Raw genomic sequence first — 20,273 nt, 5'->3', positions numbered from 1 at the left:
AAAGGAAATGTGTCATCAAATTAATGCCGTTGTTTTCCTTTCTTGCGGTTCAAATTAATTTTTCAAATTAAACATATTTCAATTAAAGTATGTTTAAAATTTCTATTTAGCTAACATCAAGCTGTCTGTGTATGTAGCCATGCCTTTGACTATCAGCTGCTGGGTCTGCCCCGCCCCGGCTCTATTCTTACCTTTATTTCCAGGTTTTCAAATGTTGAGTACCACCCAGGAAAGCGGCTGAAATCAACAGTTCCTTAGGTACCAACGCGCTTCAGCATCACGACATCTGTTGGCGACATGCTGCCTGCCCCCCTGCCTCACTTACCTTTTTGCTGAGCTGCTTCACGCGGCACAGTGGATTGCCATGCGCCAGCTGTTTTACACACAGGGTTTGCAGCAGAAGATGAGTTGCAAATGCTGCCTGTGCACCAAGCATGCATTTGGTGTGTGCATGTGCGAAGAGCACGTGTGCACGCAATGTGCGCACCCACACCCTGTAGGAAATTTTTTTTGAAACCCACCAATGTGAAGTACCACAGTAGTTTGGTGGATCGGGAATGCATATTAATTCAATTAATTCCACTTCCTTGTTTTCCACATAATCATCCTCCTCTATAAGGATAATTGTAGCAACTTCTTTTGTGGTAAGATCTCTTTTCTCAAATCTCTGTGAGGGAGGGAATGATTAGCCCAAAATCACCAAGGAAGCTTCTGTAGTTGAGAGAGTACAATGTGCCATTCCTAGTACACCTTAACGACTACACCACACTGGATCTTAATAGAAGAATTGGGCTCCCTGGGTCTGGAAGCAGGTGCACATAAGCTGTGCTTGGCTGTCCTAAAAGTTTCCCACCAGCCATAAATAGTATGCCAAGTAGTGAGTCCTAGCTATTATGAAGACCCAGATTCTTGGGGGCAATATGCTGACTCTTTAAACCACTTAGAGAGGGCCGTAAAGCACTGAGAAGCCATATATATGTCTAAGTACTCTTGCTATTAAAAGAACTTTCAGAACAAAAGTTAATACATAGCAAAATGCAGCTCCAACATTTATTTCTTGAAAAAGATGGGCTTATTTACTTCATCTTATTCCTGACATCTTGATTGTGAGGTGATGCAAGTAATTGCTTCAAAGTGCTCTAATTTAGCCTGCTCAAAATTCCTGGCACTGTAAAATGTCTAAAAGAGGGTTTGTTTTCAGGTTACTCCTTGCTTCTAATTTGCCATCAATTTTCTCTTATAGGAAGAGAAAAATTATGTTCAGGTGGATTATCTCAGCAAAGCAATTAAAAATATGATTCCCCCTCCCTTTCTGTGAATCAGACTGAGAAAGTTTTTACTTTCTTATCTTTTTTTGATGCATTACTCATTTATCGAGTTCAATCAAAATGGCTATTCAGGGTATTTTAAGGGCATTATGAAAATAATAAAACATCACTGGACTAAATAATATGAGAGCAGCGAGGTAGCTAATCACCAAAGGAATCAAAATGTTGCAGAGCAGGAAGCCAGCTCTAATGAGTCACTAGTCAAATTAATGAGTCATCAACACATCCAGGCAACACAATCCAGGGTGTGTGCTATTTGAAAATAAAGCCCCTCTATGTCGAAGGAGGCTTATTCCCAAGAACTGCACATTTAGAAGGCATCTTTGCGATCACTTAATGTCAATTTTAAAGAAATCCTGCAAGCCCAGAGTCACCCACAGAATTCAATTTTCCACCTCTAGTATCTATGCTGAATTCTTGTATGCCTGGCATGGGAGATTTTGGCTGGTCTGAGTAAGATTTATGGGAACAGGTCTTGTATATGGTGCCCTATATGGTTATATGGTGCGTAGGCAAGACCCAGTCCTGCCTACGCAGAGCTGGTTTGAGAGTGGAATGAGATAGATTCCACTAATCAGCCTCAATAACTTCCGGTTGATATTGTAGGGAGTAATGGAAATGCAACCATTTTGCAGGGATTCTACACCATTGCTGCTACAGCACCATTAGACATCAGTTTCTGAATTGGATGCTGGATGCAGCTGTGTCAGCTTCATCAAATGACAGACATGGAGCCGCTGTACTCAATTGTCTCTATATTGGCAAAAACTTCACCTTACGACCTGCAGCCATGAAGGTCAAGCAGTATTTAAAAACGTAGACAACTTAACCATGAATAGTTCATCTTTTGGAGCTTAACTTGAGAATCCTTCCTTCCTTCCTTCTTCCCTCCCTCCCTCCCTCCCTCCCCACTATCAAAATAGATATCACTGGCTGGCCATCAAGTTGCCACCAGCCTTGTCACGCTGCTTAAATTTAAATGGGAAGAAATTAATCCTCACATGAGAAAACAAGCCTTTTGTAGCTAAGCGCTGGAAGCTATCCCATGCACCAACCTTTTGTCACTTCACTGAGAGAAGAATGGAAAGAGTGACCCTTATTTTTCACCACAAATTCTAATAACTTGATTCCTGGAGGCATTTCAATCCCAAGGGAGGTTCCCTTTCTGATATCATAGCGGTTCTCAACCTTTACTTGACCCCAGATCCTTTTAAATATCTTTTGTGGCCACAGACCATGGCCACAGATCCCCAAGACTTAACTCAAGATTAAAAGCATTAGACTGCATCAAATATTTATGGGCCCCCTGTGACCACATCGCAAATGCCCAGGAGTCCGTGAATCAAAAGTTAGAACCACTGCAATATAACATACAAGATGGGAAAGGGATTTGTGGCAGGGATTTAAGGCTAGAAAATAATTACTTCTCCTGTTCTGCATCTCTTACATTCATGTTTTTCTCTTCACTATCAGTGCCTCCCCTTGATACTATGTCTACATAAGGACATTGATGACATTCCCCATGGGTCAAGGGGCTTCCCATCCTTGGGGGGCAAGCATTCTAAGAATCCTTCTGGAGCAGTGCATGATATGATCTCTCATATATATTGCCCTATCCCCACACTTAGTTGGTCTTGGTTTATTGATCTGCATGGGATGTGGCCTCCCATACATTTTGCCCTACGTGCAATGGGAGAACCACCTGCAACAACCTATTCAGGTGGCTGCTGGGATCTCCTTGACCACTTGGAGTTGGCCTATAGCTACTGCAGATTTGCTTGAAAAGCTGTACCTGGCATTTGCCTGTAGATGGGTGAGATACACCTTTGAAAGCCAACTGATAAGGTTATAGCCTGCCTGCAATCCATACAGCAGCACAGAGCTCTTCCCTTAGCAAATACCGCACAGCTTTTCCAACAGCTCCCCAAGCCAATGATAGCCATAACTTCAAAAAAACAAGGAGCTAGGCTACCACAACATCCACCTTTTGCTAGCCCAATGAGAACGCCATTCTCCTACAGCCAGCTGCAGTTGTATCACTCTTGATTCTAGGATATTTAGGATTTCCCTCTATACTTTCCATGTTCCCTTCCTTTGCCTCTACTCCTCAGATGGAAGTGGCAAGCAAAGGGTGCCCCAAAATCCTGGAGATTCTCAGCATGGTGTGAGGCAAATCAACATTTAACTCCAGGCTGACTATTATTTTTTTGTATTCTCCTTACTGCCTGTGAAAACTTGGAGATATATTTGTATTTATTTGTATCCTGCTTTTATCATTATTATTTTTTTTATAAATAACTCAAGGCAGCAAATATACCCAACATACCTTCCCCTCCTACTATTTTCCCCAAAACAATCCTGTGAGGTGGTTTGGGCTAAGACACTGCTGAAATATATTGGGTAATGGCACCAATTTGGCATGTGAAGTGATAAACCTGGTTCTGGACTATTCCATTTCATTTGGTAACACTTCTTGATACGTTAAAAAAAATTGTAATAATTTTCTAAGCTATGTGGATTTTTATACACATTTTGTTTTTAAAAATGGAAAGTGTTCAGTCATACATGTCAAATGAAGTGGCCCAATCCAGATAAAAATATATCAATTTACAATGGTTCTTCAGGAAAATTTCACACCACCAACCATGGCCGCCTTCCCCTCCCCTCCTGGACTCTTTATGTTTACCTACATGGCGTTGGCTGTAACCAGAAGGTCTGCATTATCGAAGAGAGTAAGGCCTGGCACTTCCACAATGAGGACATATATAAATTCAATAATCAACATCAAAATGAGTTTCCCGATGCAGCTGATCTGAAGGAACACGGAGCAGGCCAGAAGGGTCAGTAAAACACTGTAGGTAAAGTACTGGGAGGGCGCGGGTGAGGAAAAAGGGAATGAAAACAAGAAGAGAAAAAAAATCAATAAACTAAAGGTCATCTTAGCAGATTTACAAAACATGGTTAAAAAGGAATAATGTGTTAGTTGCAAATTAAGACTTGTCAGTTTCAAGGGTCTCCATCCTGAGGGCAGCACAGGCTAACTAACTTTCTTTCCAGGAGACCCGTGCAACCTCTGACCAAATGGGAGTTCACTGGACTTGTAAGATGCTTCCCTGACAACTCAGTGGTCATGGAGCTCATTCTCCCCACCTGCCCCCATGCCCCATTCTATAAACAGCTGGCAGGGCATCAACCTCCAGCATATTCAGTTGGATAGTTGACAAACGGTGCTGATAGTACACAGAATATGGAGCCTTTTTCTTTTTTCCATTGCTAATGGAGGAACCAAGATTATTTTTGAAATGATTTCTAAAACTAAATTGAATTTTACAACTGCAAATTACCACACAGGCTAATAGAACATAAGCATATTTTAGGCCTAGGAAAAAAAAGGTAATGAGTTTAGAGGTTTATTTAATCTTTTTTTTTCCAGGCCAAACTACTCTCCAATAATATGCAGTATTAGGCCAAATTCCCAGTGATCTAAAGAAATATTAGATACATTCTTCACTGTCAAAAAGAGGCATTTCTTTGAAAAGCTTACCCTCCAGCTCTGTGTGATGTGTATGTATGTCAGTACACAGATGCATGTACATGTATAAACTTTGCAGCATGCAGGAACAGAAATGTGCCTGCAGCTCCTGAAAGCAGGCTGTTGGGATTTGAAGGTAAAAGTTGCTTTGCATTGCCTGTAGATGCAAATATGGCACCTTTATGAAACACCTTGAAGCAACTATGAGTTCTGCAGGGGTTATAGAGCAATTGCAGAAGGCCCACCTACAGTCCCCAGAAAAGATGTAGTTGTGCTACATGTTTGCCTCTCCATGCTTTGAAGCAACTGCTCTGGAATTCCTTCAATAACATTTTCTAGGATTGTGCAAGGTCCCTAAAATACCCTCACAAGCATGGAATAGACTGGAGTCTTTTTAAGTTGGCAAATTTAGGCTGCAATTCTGTATATATCTTTGCATACATATCCTTATTCTTTTTGGTGGGACTAATGTCCAAGTGTTTGGAGAGCTGCAAGCTTTTTATCATCGGAGGGGGTCAACAGAGGCCTTGCTGAATCTCCCCTCCCATGATGAGCTCCTCCCTCTGTCCCCAACTACAATTTCTGCAGGCTAAGATACATAGAAAAACCTCTATGTCATGCCCCTGTTGGAGTCTGAATCTGAGGAGAAAGATACACAGCTGACAGGGAATGGAAGTGTGGCTCCATTGGCTGTGGAGGAAACTGCGGAAGGGCAAAGTCAGGCTGGGCAGAGCAGGGAAGAAGTAGAACAAGGGAGAGGGAGTTCAGAGGAAGACCCAGGCTCACCCCTTCTTCATCCTAGAGCACACAGGGAAGAATGGAGAAGAGAGCAACGCAGGTTGCATGGCTTACAGGGGAGGAAAGGACCCTGATTCCCTTCACTAGGCACACCTGGGAAGAGAGTTTAAAGGAGAGGCAGCTAAGTGCTGCGTTTGCCAGGAACAAACGTGAGTTTATCTTGTGTTGACTGTGGCTCTCTGCGTTCCTGGCATCTTCCCAACTGGGTTGATTTACTGCCGTGTTATTGCACTTCTGGAACTCCTTATGCTGCCCTGCCGAATTAATTACCTCATATTGCCTTGTTTGGACTTATAGTTAAAGTTTTCTGTTGACAACATTTTGGACTTGAACAGCTCTGAAGAGTTTTTCTCCAGACCAGAAGGTAACCAGAACCTTGGGGGCAAAGTTTGGAGCTAATAAAGGGATTCCTACTTATTATCTGGCTGTGTTGCCTTTGTGCCATGTCCTGGGCCATCACATTCTACACAGTTCAATTGGAAAAGCATATTGCTTTAAGGGTGTGGGCTCCGGAATGGGACTGCCTAGTGATTGTGTTCTTGAAAGTTATTCAATAAGCTCATCTTGCAATATGAATGCATTTAATTTTATATAAAAGTGCATGCGTCCCAGCACTTAGAAAGCTCCCAATTCATTGCCTAGAAAATGGCAATTCAGAAGGGAGCTACGCTAACGCTTATCCTGTGGTGTCCTAATTTTACAAGGCAAAGTCTGATTACACACAGGAACATTCTGAAATAAAATTATTCACTCCTCAGCCTGAAGGAGTTTTCATTACTTCATTGTATGGAACATGAAGAATTTTTCTTAAAGATCATACGGAGGGATTAAGAGTTGAGTGGCAAATGAAAGTACAAAAACCCAAGCCCTGTTTCAATAAAGGATTCTAAGGAGCAGATGATGCCATTTTAGTAGACTATATTGATAAAAGCTGAGAGAAAAACCAATATAATAATGAAGACCCCAATAGGATGTTACACCATTTTTACCCAAAACAAAGGCACCCACATTACAGCACAAAGCAAATACCTCTGGAAAGTTACAGTTTGGCTGGGAAGTAGCACAGAATCCTTCTGTGGTTTCCAGGCTATAATTGGAATAGCCAACATGGCACGAATTCACCTGAGGGGGAGTGAGATTATACTCTGCAGCTATACAGTCACGAAGGTCCACAGTACTACAGGTGAACTGGTAGAAAAAGAAGAGATAAACATCAAACAAAGACAAATCCAAGGAGAAAACTAACCAAAGCGGCATTCTTTGTGCCTCATAGTGTATACATGTCTTCGGCGGTAGTTCTTTATACCAATGCACACAAGATGGAGACTTTTCCTACAGTATTAAAATCTAGGGTCTTCCATTGAAGATAAATTGTGGAGAGCTTACGAACAAACAAAAGGAAATATTTCCTTCCACACCATATGGTCAGATGGTACATAAAAGTGACACTTTATATGATTTTAATCAGGGGCTGAGAAGTTTATAGAGGATTGATACATATCCACAAGTTTATAAGGAAATATTCTTCTAAAATCAAATTACATGCCAATTACAAAAGAGACAGAATAGCAAAGAAAGGAGATATGTAGAAAGTAAAATTTAATAGTTTTTCGTAATTTATATTAAATCTAATCAAATTGAATACACTGTGTATGATTATTCTATACGTTTATATTAATAATTACCAATCCACAGCAACATTTTGGCCTTGCTCTTCAGCTTCTGCAGCACTAATAATTCACACTAAAACTTAATCGTAAAAGGGAAATGTAGCATACCATATTGACAAAGGCCGAGAGGAAAACTAATACAACAGTGAAGACTCCGACTAGGGTGTTATTGGTCTTGCACTGAACAATTTTCCGTGAAAGAGTCTGGAGTGGACCTGGAAACAGCTGAATAGAAGGAGAAAATAAGATATTTAAAAGTATGATTTTGTACAAATCTATGGCATGCTGAAATGCTACAGGCATTAATATTTAATTGCCCAAGAATGAATGAATGGCCAACTGTCTCTCCCCACATCCATGTAATTTTTGCAGTGGGAATATACAATTGCTGAATAACTTATTATATTGACTTCATTCTCCCTGGTAGTTATAATAGATTTTAGGTGAAAATCAGAGAATGGCATCCAAAATTAGGAATGTTTTATGATCAGATCCACACTTGTTTTCACTGTGTGATCAAAGCCTAATTTGGGAAAGATGTATCAACTTGAATATGCTTACAAAAATCTTCAGCATTCTGTTCTGTTTCTAAATTGTAAACTATTTAGACTTTTCTAATATAAAAAGGGTTAAGGGAAATCAAGGTTAGGTGGACAACAAAGGCAAACAAAATAGTCAACTGATGATATCGATGCTGACAAATAAAAATGCCCTGAAACCTCAGAAATTTTATGTACTACGCTGACCTAAGCATAGTACATAAAATTATCTATTGCAATGTCCTACCTGTCAATGACTACTTCAGCTTCAACCACAACAATACACGAGCACACAATAGATACAAACTTAAGGTAAACCGCGCCAACTCTGTAATACGACTTCAGCAACAGAGTGGTCAATACCTGGAATACACTACTGACTCCGTGGTTTCTTCCCCAACCTCCCAAAACTTTAACCTTAGACTGTCTACTGTTGACCTCACCCCATTCCTAAGCAGTCTGTAAGGGGCGTGCATAAGCGCACCAGCGTGCCTACCGTCCTGTCCAAATGTACCCTTTTATTTGTATATGTTTGGCGTAGAACAAGCAAACTACAATTAAATCTGATCATCCTAAAAATTGATGGAAATGCTACCAAAGATACCAAAAGTGGCCTGATAGTTACCAATATTACCTTGAATAAATAAAGTCCAAAGAATGTTGACACATGAATTTGGGCTCCCTGAAGTGTATGTGTGCTGAAGTTTTTATCCTGGCTAGAGAGTCCTTTTTTCCTTTGTTTCTTCCTCTTCTTCTCCCCCACTTTTCTCCTTCTCTTACTATTACTAGGTTTTTGTTTGGTGTTAAGTGTTTTTTTCCCCTTCCAACTCCCCCACACGCATTTTTAATGTCACAAATCCATGGAGACCAAACAGATACTTTAGGCTCAGAATGCAAATGCAGAAATTCTATAGAAGTTAAAGGCCTCCCTGCTGGGTGTTAATTTCAGCTCATCATAGTCCTCTCCACTGCCATTCCTAGAGAAAAACCCAGAAACAAAAGAGAAATAACAGCTCCCATATCCATCACTATTATTTCATCAACTAGCTTCTAAGCATTTTTTTTAAAGGGGGGGGGGGAACCCAATTAGTCTTTTAGCAATGACTAACCCATCAACCTCCCCCTTTTGCACTTAGAGAAGGACTTTCACTTCCTTCAAACACAAACATAATTATGAAATTATTTGATGATAGGAAACATGGATTTGCTGGCAAAAGAAAGAGGGGAACAATCCACATAAATGTGGATTGTTTTTAAGTTGCTACTCTCCCTGACATTGAATATAAAGATTTTTTTCTGTGTTTTCTAGAATAGGCAAAGGAATGGATTGGAAAGGAGGAGACATATAAGAACGTGACATAAGACACAGCAAAATGCAGTATCATATTGCTAGTGGTGAAGATGAAGATGATATGAAAATAATGGAATGTGCAGAAATGAGTAAATTGACATTAGCAATTAGACAGCAAGAAGATAAAGAGTATTATAAAATTTGGGATTTATTTCATCAATGGTTAGAAAAGAGAATAGGGAAATAGGATATAATACAATATAAATACAATGATAGAATAAAGATAAGACAATGTAATATGTTATAATGGATTATAATGAAATGAATATTATGAATTGAGATATCTTAAAAATTAAAATTTGCTCAAAAAGGATGATATAGTTTAAAAGTAAAGTCCAATAAGTAGTTAATAACAATATAATATAATATGCATATTCATGTAAAATAAATTTTAATAATGTAGTTAGAAGGGAAGGACTATTGATATTGTGCACAAGAAGATTTGTAACGGCCAACACACTGTACAATGAAAAGAAGGTTTTATGTTTTGTGTTTATGTTTGTTTGTTTGTTGTTAAAAAATAAAAAAATCTTTATAAACAAAAAGAAGATGAAGATGATGATACTAGAAACAGCAACAACATTTGACAATACTCTTGTGGTTAAACTAAGAGTGTAGCACACCAGCAGCTCTTACTGTTATGGATGAATCACAGTGAAATACCACGCCATTTTATATTGGCAGAAATAAATTATGCACCAAACCGAGAACAAAATTACAGGCAATCCTTGACATATAACCATTTGTTTAGAAACCATTCAAAGTTAAGGCAGGGCTAAAAAAAGTCGCTTCCTCGCACTTGTGACCATTACCCTCCCCCGTATTCATGTGATCCCAGTTTGGGCAAGCAACTCAAATGTATGACCCACTGCAATGTCCTGTGGTCAACCAATCGTGATTTGTGACTTTGTTGCTGTTTATTTCTGGCAAAAAGTTGCCATTTGGAAGGATGAGTTTGCATTTACAACCCATTCAGACCCATACAAAGGAGTTTGCTTAATGACTTTGGTGAGTGATTCACTTAGCAACCATCGTAAAAAAGGTCGTAAAATTGTGTCTGATTTGATTTATATCTGCAATGATCTATGATGGAAATTCTGGTTCCCACCTGTAGTCATAAGTTAAGGACCACTTGTATTATCAGCACTACTTATAAGTACTGATACCTCCCTTAAATCCAAGAGTATTTTTTAAAGCCGCATAGGTAAGTCCTCTCCAATCTGGATGCCTCTAGATGTATTGGACTTCTGTGTCAGCACTCCCAAACTGCATGATGTGAAAAGGACTGCTCTTTAGACTACCAACAAACCTGAAAACAGCCTGAAAATGGCCACAAAAAACAGCCTGAAAATGGCTCAAAAACCAGGCCGCTTGGGGGGCATTTTCAGGCTGTTTTGGGGACATTTTGGGGCCATTTTCGGTCATTTTCCAGGCCAAAATCGGCCCCAAAAACGGGCGTGTGAGGGGCCAGCCAGTGGTGGGATTTGCCGGTTGGCCGAACTGTACCTGATCTTAACTACCAGTTCACTAGAATCGGTGCGAACCGGCAGCAGTCCACCTCTGCTTTAAACCGGGAAAAGAGATCACTCTTTGTATTTGTCCAAGAACCTACATGCCTGTCATTTGATCATTTGGTAATATTTTTTTCAAAACTGCATAACTGAGCAAAATAGCCCATATAAGGAAGTATAAAAACAAAGTCTTCATATCAATGAAGGAGAAATATAATTTCATGAAGCAGTAGACTTTGCAGAGAACAATAATAATTTAGGATGGAAATGTTTAATGGTTAAAAGGCCAACAATGCATCCCAAGATTTGACATTGATGGTTTCAAAGATATGGAAAAATATGCAAGAAGGAAGGAAAGCAAAGGACCATGAAGGTGGTAAACCACGAGTTTTGCAAAAATGGGGCAGGGAAAATGGGTGGTTGTTTCAGAAATGCAGGAGTTGCTTCAGAGTACCATCAGAACTGTCTACATCAAAATGCTTTTGAATAACAGTTCAGAGTCTAAGCATTTAAGTTAACATGCCAAGGAGCTGGAAAGTTCATAATTTCAACTCCTAGATTTGTCCCCGAGTCTTTCATTAGCCAATGTTAGCCAAAGTTAACAGTTTCTTACTGACTTTTTTCTCCTTGTAAAGAAAATCAGAGAATCAGAAGAAAATCAGAATATTTGTGTTCTGGCTGTGTTTGTACAGCAGACAAAAGGGGAAGGGACTGATGAGGCCAGTCAAGGATATATGGCGCCCCAGGCTATATTGACTGAGTATCATCAGATGGAAAGATTTGTATTTTTGGAATGCTTTGGAAGGAATGGTAGCTTTAGTGACCTTCAAACTGAAGTCAACTGCCTACTTGGCTTTAGCCTGAAGTCTGTCATGTTGCTGGATGATATATATATGTATCTATTTATTGCTTGTATAAACATAAAATTTTGTGCTTTATCAAACCAACTGTTGCATACAACAATGATAATAATGTGATATAAAATTTTAAAGACCTGGAAATCTACAGTATATTATACATAAAACAATTCCCTACCCCTAACCTCTGATTTTGACCAAATTGCTTTATTAAGCCTTATTTCTGGAAGTTCAGTTAAAAAAAGGTCAAATGTTGGTAAACAATGCATATTAGCAATGGTGCAAACCAGAAGTTTATCTTTCCAATACTGTATATTTATGTTGGCCATTCCCCATGCATGGTTTTAAGCATCCTGATAAATGCCAAAAGAAAACAAGAAAAAGAAATTATTGAAACACAATCTTTCCTCTGAAGTTATGTTAAAAATCCTATGGATTTCAGCCCTAAATATTTCAGTAGTAGAATACCAAACCATGTGAATTGATGTACCAATAGGATGGGCATTGCTTCTAACCTATCATATATTCACTGAAAAAATACTGTTCTCATATTTGAGGAATTGTAGTTTCTATGGTCTTCATCTCATTTTAAGATCAAAAGAAATTTCCAATTTTAAAATCAACCTTCTACTAATTTACAAGTATGGGACATATAATCTCCTATCACTTTAATATTTTCTTGTTTCAGAACATAACTTTCAACCCACAAAAGTCATCGGAAAAACTGCTGCTGAGTTGTGATGGGAAAATGTATTAAGTATTTAGGGAGATCAAAATTTAACTCTTGACTTTCTTCACCATTTTCCTCTTGTTTGAAATATGGTTCCTACTATGTTACTTGCCATGCCCTTTTCCATCCAAACTCTTGTTTTAGTGTTTTAAGATTAATTAATTAAAACAGTACATCAGGAATCAACTTACCTTTACACAGGAGTAAATGACTGAAACAAACACTAGTGTGGTCAATATCACAAAACAGGATAGGTAAAACGCCAGCATGAACACTGAGCTGAAACCAGAAAACAAAGTCAGGTGAGTCTACAGCTTGCATTATCCATAAATCATACAAAATCTCTATTATCATCCTAGATCAGCATAAGGTAGGTAAGGTGCAATCAATTAAATAGCGCAGAAGATACATTAGAGACCAAAATGAGAAAAAAAATCAATAAAAATACAAAAAATCAAAACGTATTAAAACAGAAAGCGTATGTATACATGTTTGTCTAAAAAGTATCTAAAAGGAGGGGTAGGAGCATTAGAAGGGTAAGGAAGCATAAAAAGTTCAAATTACTCTAATAGGCACACTAGATGCTCATTAAATTTAATTGATGGCACAGGTCACCATCCAATGAACTTTGAGCACTGCTGTGCAGAACCTGGCAACAATGCCTGTGAGCAGCAGGGAGATGTGAATTGTCCTGGGTGCCCTGGATATTTATGCAATAATGGTGAGATGAGACTAGTATGGCTATCTCTATAATATAAGCACTGGAGAAGCATATGCTCTGTTGTTTCTGTGTTTTCCGAATCACAAGGGCATTGCCTCTTCAGGTAAGGAATTTTCTTGTATCAGCCTTCGTACCAGGGTACCAGTCCTCCAGCATTTAGGGATTTCCAGTTTAGATATATAGAGTCCCTCTTGGATTCCCTGGCAATAAAGGTTAGTCCAATTGGCACTCTGAATCTGCTACATACTCTGGTATCCTCCACTTCCTTGAGATACAGATCACAACTTTATAATGTAGATATTAGCTGCACCTTCAAGACAACTTCTCTAGCACAGGTCAGCTAGGTGCAGCAATCTTCAGTTTAAAAGAGAAACAAAGAGATGGTAAGGGAAAGACTTTCACATAAATTCTATAATGTAATTAAGAGAATGGGAAAACTCATTTGCTGGCTTTCTTAATCAGCAAGAATCAGGTTGGGAACATCAATACCATTCCCCTTGGTATTTTATATAAGCTTTCCATTACAGAGGTGTCTGCAGCAATAAGCAAACCAGTGGTACAAGGCCCTTCAGTTGCTGCTGGACTATAATGACCCATAAACCCCAGGTGCTGATAAATGTCAGGGGATACTGAAGATACTAATTCAACAGCACATTTTGAAATATCGTAGAGGCAAGAAACTTGCCTTTATATATCCCATTTGACAAGACTTTATTGCAATATCTTGTTGGTATCACGTACGAATTCTTTATAGCACATGCAATATTGGGTAAGCTGTCAATATTCCTATTTCTCCATCATTCTTCTTTGTCTCCCCTACTCTGAAAAAATGCCTGTAGAAAGACAAAAGGACACCAGAGCAAAGGCACAACATGGTTGCGTGCCACCAGCAATGCTGCTGCCTTCAGAGGCATTTCTAATGACCACTGGAGCTAAACTATATTTAGATCTTTATTTAGTGTTATCTGCCATTTCAGTTTTGAACCTCATTACCATATATGAGTGTACATTTTATCTTGACAATTTTTCTGACTTATTATGTATGCAATCCACAAACCGAGCAGGCTTGCATTCCTTCTGCCATGCAACTTCATCCATAATTAAAACTACAATGATTATCAAGCTCAGGAACATTAAGGCTAACCTCGTGAAAGCCAGCAGGGTTTCAAATTCGTTTTTGACTACAAAGAGCACTTCCACTTGCTAATTTATTCACCTCTTTCCTGGCATTCCTGCTGATTATAATGGAAGGATCACGGCAAAATTTTCAAGAAAACAAAATACCCCACTGAATTTCAAAGACCCCTTCAAAGCATATTCAGTGTCATAAAGCATCTATTCCCCCTATCAGATGAGCAACACAATCAATCCTATAAACCATTTTGGGAGCAGTGCATTTTGTGCCTACAATCCCCTCCTTATTCCTTCACTACTTGGAGAACATCAGAGTTTCTAAAAACAAGATTTTATGTTGCATCTGACCTGATATTTTATGGCTGAAATATTACTTGCAATAAAGATATAAAGCCAGGGATTTTCCCCTAAGAATATAAAGCTGACAAAAGGGAAAATGTAGGTTAAAAAATCTGTCTGAAAAACGACTTGATTGGGCAGAGACTCTTTGTCTAAACAGGGCTCTTACAAAATATGATAATGTTGTCGTTCTGATCTGCTTTTAGAGACCTTTTGTATTCATTGAATGATAATACATAACCTACTTGTTTTGGGGAGTGTAGCTCATAAAACATAGAAAATAGAGTTGGAGGGGCCTCAGAGATCTTCTAGTCCAACCCACTGCTCAAGGAGGAGACCCTGTATCATTTCAGGCAAATGGTTGTCCAGTCTCTTTTTGAAAGCCTTCAGTGATGGAACACCCACAACCATTGAAGGCAAGCAGTTCCACTGGTTGATTGCTCTCACCGTTAGAAAATTTCTCTTTAGTTCTAAGTTGCTCCTCTCCTTGGTTAGTTTCCAACTGTTGTTTCTTGTCTTGCCTTTTGGTGCTTTGGAAAATAGTTTGACCTCCCTCATCTTTGTAGGAGCCCCTCAAATATTGGAATATGCTATCATGCCACCCCAGTCCTTCTTTATCAAGTTCCATCAAGCTCTATCAAGAAGAACATTTGCCAGTGCCTGTAACAAACCACAGCTCCTAGACATGGCAAGTAGAAATCAAGATGGCATCATGGGTGTAAAAACAACACCGCTTTCTATGGTAGAATGCAGCGGAAGAATCTTTTCCAGTGTGTTAACATTCCCCAAATTCTTAGTCAACTTAGCCAGCACTTTGTACTACTTGAAGGTTGGGAGAAGTCTACTTATGCCTTCCTGCCTGCTTGTCTGTCTCTAAAATCTCTTTGAGTTCTAGTACCTATCTTTTATCAGGGTTAAATCACATAATGATCAGCTGTAAGCTGAGGGCATATACTGGTCCAGTGTCTGATTTTTTTAAAATATAAATGATGTTCTTGAACATAGAACTTTTTAACATTTATATTTTATTGCGTTTTACTATTCCTAATGTAATGTTAATATATATTGCTAGACCATGTAAGTATGCTAAATGAAATAAATAAGGGTTAAATTTCAATTCCTTCAAAATAACTATTGATATTGTTAAAGTATGGCTCTGTTTTAAACCATCTTTTGTTTCTGTTGTTGTTCAGCCAGTCAGCTGAAGTCCTGCTCTAATGGACCTGCTTGAAGATTGCAGAAAAAGAGCTGGTTTGGGTTTGCAGTGCTGTAGATAGTGAATCTAAACAGCTTCCCTGATCCAATGCTTAATAAAATGCCCTACATCTCTTGTAAATTCCACCCAACTTCACTGATGCAGTTCCAACTCTTGATACCTTTTTTTAGGAAACAGGGACAACTCATATAGCGAGTTTTTAAGTAGGTTGCCCTTGCCTCCTCCCTAGGGCTGAGAGAGAATGATTGGCTCAAGGCTATCTAAAGTGGAACTGAACTCAGTCTTCCAGTTTATAGCCTACTTTCTTAACCACGACATCAAACTGGTTCTTAATTACCACGATTACTTCCATTTTTAAAATATTTTTCTTCATCTAGAAAAGGGGAGTCAAGCTCGTGTTGTCATGGCAGTGTCACGTGACATATCGGGACTTTTTCCCCCTTCACTAAACCGGGCGTAGGCGTGGCCAGCATTTGATGCATCCGGCCCACAGCCGAGAGTTGACAGCCCTGATCTAGATTAAAACCATGGGTTGTAGGCAACTTTTATATGGCTCAGAGTTGTTGGGTTATATAGAATATATAATCTTCTGCATAACCATATGCAGGTACAGCTTCAAGTCCAACTCCCACTTCATCCATTTAAATATATTCTTTTTTTATCACAACATCCCTTCAACATGGTTTTGTTACCTATTAATAAATATATACTTATTCTATTTCTATGAATATGCCTTGTATCTTAATAATTATATAAATTACTGTATCAGTTTACAACTGTAATCTGCAATCTTGTACTTTTATGAAACATCTTGTGATTTAATTTATTGTCTGAGATAAAATGGCTGTCAAGTGCTTCTGTTATATTTATTTATAAAAAATGTATTGACTGCCCATCTTATCACAGAATAAGATGCTATTTTACACAAGAATTAATATTAATACATTAACATTCAGAAACACATAAAATGGGGATTACAAACACATTTCTACTTTGTTTTTTGTTTTTTTGACAAAATGGGTTCTCCAGACCTTATCTCAGCAATAGATGCCCAGGACATATTTCTAGCGCTGCACAATATGGTTGGGAACAATCAGAAGCAAAATAGTAAATGTTCTTGTTTTTGTGATTGCTGGGGCAGTTTTTATTAAAGTGGCAAATCCCGTGAAAATCCTCATTCAATGAAAATTATATATCTGCATATAAAGATTCCAAGATGCTAAACTCATCTAGAAGGAAACACTTTAATCCCTTTTAATCATATATTCAGTGCAGAGATCAGGCTGATTGTAGGTGCAAGTTTCATGTGGATTTCTGTTAAGTTTTCCTAGATGAAGCCCTCTAAAATGTAAATGATACAGCTTTGATTACTGCTGCTTTTTGAACCAGCTCTGCCTTTTGTGCTCTAGCACAAGAGTTCACAGTGGTAGTTAAAGACCGGGGAAGTTTCATGAGTAAGGTAGAGCAGGCATTCTTGAAGAGCATTAGCTGAAGTGGACTGCATTTAACCGAATAACAGAGTTGGAAGGGACCTTGGAAGTTTTCTAGTCTAACTCCCTGCTCAATGGTATAGGAGACCCTATACTATTCCAGACAGGTGGCTGCCCAGTCTCTTCTTAAAAGCCTCCAGTGATGGAGCACCCACAACTTCTGAAGACAAGCCATTCGACTTTCATGGCAACCACTCTTCTTCCCATCTCTTTTCTTCTTAAACATCTCTCCCTTCCCTTCCCTTCCCTTCCCACATATTCTCCTTCACCAAACATCTCCTGCCTCCTTTGATGGAGAGAGGCAGATGGGAGAAAGGCTGGAATTATCACACCTGATGCTTAGATCCCCCTTTGGAAAAGGAAGGAGACTCTTTGACATACTCATTTCTCTTCCTTTGACATACTCATTTCTCTTCCTTCCAACCAGCTTGGAAGGTATCAATTCCATTCAACAGCATGCTTTCTTCTGAAATGTTTTTCAACTTTTGATCCAGCCTACAGTCCTGGGGCTACAGTCCTACAGTCCTGTTCTGAGTACTAATCAGGTCAAAGTTGGCGAAGATGCTATCCCTCACCATTAACATTTTTCTTCATTTCGGATCCTACTTTCCTACTGCCCTAGCTTAAAAAGTCACTACAATGTTGGTGTAACCTTGCATGTTCCCTAATTCTTGACTCCTTGTTTCCAGAAGCCCTTCTTTGCTTTTCAGTTTGAAGTACAAAACATCTCCCTTATTTGTAGCAGTTCCACCCAAACTGAAGTTCTCAAGATTCTTTGTCTGCAGTTGAGGTGATTTAAGCACAGCTTCTTCTGCCATATGTATTCAAAATATGGAGATCAAAGTGTACAGAAGGCTTCTTGACAATATACAGTATCTTGCATAGTTAACAGGAGTGAAACTGTTCGGAGCAAAAGTTCCAAAGTTCAACTTTTAAAAACTCTTTTGTATCAATTAAACATTTCCAAATGGGAAGGTTCCTAAAGATTCTACCTATCTACGATCTATTCCTACTTCTATAATTCTTATAATTTATCATTTATAATTCTTGTTTTAAAATGAAAGCTTCCCTTCTGTGTGCATATTAAATGCTAAAATGGTGAGATACTGTGCTGCTCATTTTGGACAATTGTGCCATTGAGATTTAGTACAAAAGGCAATGGAGGTTTCAAGAACCATAAAAAGCATTTATGGGCCACCAGTTGCTACCCGATTTTGCTTTAGTGCAATAAAGCTAAACACAGACAGACAGAGAGACAGTAGATAGATATTAAATAACCAAATGTACAAAGATCTACTTACTGCGGCACTATTGTGATCTGAACAAAGCAAATGAAGAGGAAGACTAGGGAAGCACAAGCCACATATGCACCAAATCGATCATCCACCTGTTTGGAATACTGCAATGAAAGAAACCATTCCATGTTTTTAAAAAAACCCTGAAAACTCCGAGTCATAGGCAACAATTTATGATCTACTAGATGTTGTTGAAACTCAGCCCCACCATCTGTGGTAGATCAATAGCCAAGGATTTTATAAAGTATAACCTAGCAATTTTAAGAGAGCCACTAGTTGCCTTCTACCTACAAGCCCTTCTTAGCAATTTTGGCTTATATTGACTGAGCTGTAAGATTCCCTGGACACTGACAAAAAGATTTTCAGATTGATAGCAGGGATTTCTGAAACAATCATCTTTATAGGTATCTGAACTGCTTGGAAAGAAGGCAAAAGATCATAAGCCAATTATATTCAATGCAAGACCACTTCTTTCAAAAACTTTTTGAACATTACCTTTCCTGGAAAGAGACTGCAACATAAACTTGTTGCCAATATGAAAAAATAACTTTTTTCTAGTTGCTGCGGCAAATTCTAAAAAGAAAATCTTTGAATGAAGGCCTAAATAGATGTGAAAAGAACAAACCCAAGTCCTGAAACACATGTCTCCCTAAATCTTATGGAAGGTCATGACAACCAGATTTCCAGGTGCGGTTCTATGGCAGACGACTTGCGTCCAAAATCGCAGAGATGGCACTGCAAACTATGGCCAGTGATGATTTTTGCCTTGCAAAAGTCTTTCTGGATAAAAGAGAAGCAAAGACCTCTTTTCATGTTCCTGTACCATTCGACATTAAACTAATCACTTTGGGATGAACACCCTTCAAATGGTGGTGAGTATGAACAGATTTCCAGAAAAAAAATGGCTGACTACAGGATGCAGGTGACTCTGAGAGCACAGATAAACCTCCAAGTGGCCTCAATGACTCTCAGAAAGAAGGCTAACAACCAGATGACAGTAAGGAATATAAATCCATCCATTCTCCACCATTCAGTCAGAACTGGAGAAGTTCTTGAATAAGAAGCAAAACGTCTTCAAGCAAAACAAGAAAATCCAGTTGTCTTTTGAACATTGCGTTAGAATATTAGAATACTGAGAGCATTGTAGATATAAACATTCTATGGCCAAAAATGCCTTTTATGAGTTTTAGCACCAAAGCATTTTATAGGGAAAAAAACATGGGGAAATTATTTTTATATATGATCCCTGCTGCGAAACAACTAAGGGGTGTGCATAAGTCTACCATCGTGCCTCCCATCCCTGTCCTATTGTCCCCATTTAATCATACCTATTTTTTGTATTCTTACTCATGTTTACACTTATACCTATTATTTTGTAAGCGACTGACAAATCAAATAAATCAAATAAAAATAAATAAATAAACTATATACCCCAAAATAGAAAGATTCTAAAATACCCACAATGGAAGCATGGTTGATGAAAATAACAGAACAGAGATGGCAAAATTAACTTGTTTGCTTAGAGAAAGATCAATTATTAAATTTATTAGTTATCAGAAACTCCATATAGACTTTTTGCTGGAAAAAGAAAAGACACGAATAGGTAGATTATAGAAAGGAAAATTTTATATCTTCAGACAGAGAAAGTAAAATATAAATATATTTATGAGTGCTGTTAAGAAGACTGGACCTACTTCTTGATTTTTCTTTTTTTTCTTTTTCCTTCTTTTCTCTTTTCTTAATTTCTTTTTAACTTTTCTCT

The 20,273-nt window shown here is 38.5% G+C and overlaps 1 protein-coding gene across 1 annotated transcript in view; it reads right to left on the bottom strand.

Moving 5' to 3' along the window:
* ADCY5 (adenylate cyclase 5) overlaps positions 1 to 20,273 on the bottom strand; it is a 220,655-nt gene that overhangs the window by 13,181 nt on the left and 187,201 nt on the right. Inside the window, exons 11-15 of the mRNA XM_026707994.2 lie at positions 18,518 to 18,615; positions 12,508 to 12,595; positions 7,437 to 7,553; positions 6,688 to 6,846; positions 4,019 to 4,194 (exon numbers count right to left, since the gene is read on the bottom strand). Of these exons, the coding sequence (XP_026563779.1) occupies positions 4,019 to 4,194; positions 6,688 to 6,846; positions 7,437 to 7,553; positions 12,508 to 12,595; positions 18,518 to 18,615 (638 nt within the window). The remainder of the gene's footprint in view (positions 1 to 4,018; positions 4,195 to 6,687; positions 6,847 to 7,436; positions 7,554 to 12,507; positions 12,596 to 18,517; positions 18,616 to 20,273) is intronic.

This window comes from Pseudonaja textilis, chromosome 1 (genome assembly GCF_049901715.1).
Source record: "Pseudonaja textilis isolate UNSWEBS1 chromosome 1, rPseTex1.2, whole genome shotgun sequence".
Classification (NCBI taxonomy): Eukaryota; Metazoa; Chordata; class Lepidosauria; order Squamata; family Elapidae; genus Pseudonaja; species Pseudonaja textilis.
The sequence above is the reverse complement of the archived record's forward strand: the minus strand, read 5'-3'. Positions and strand labels throughout refer to the sequence as shown.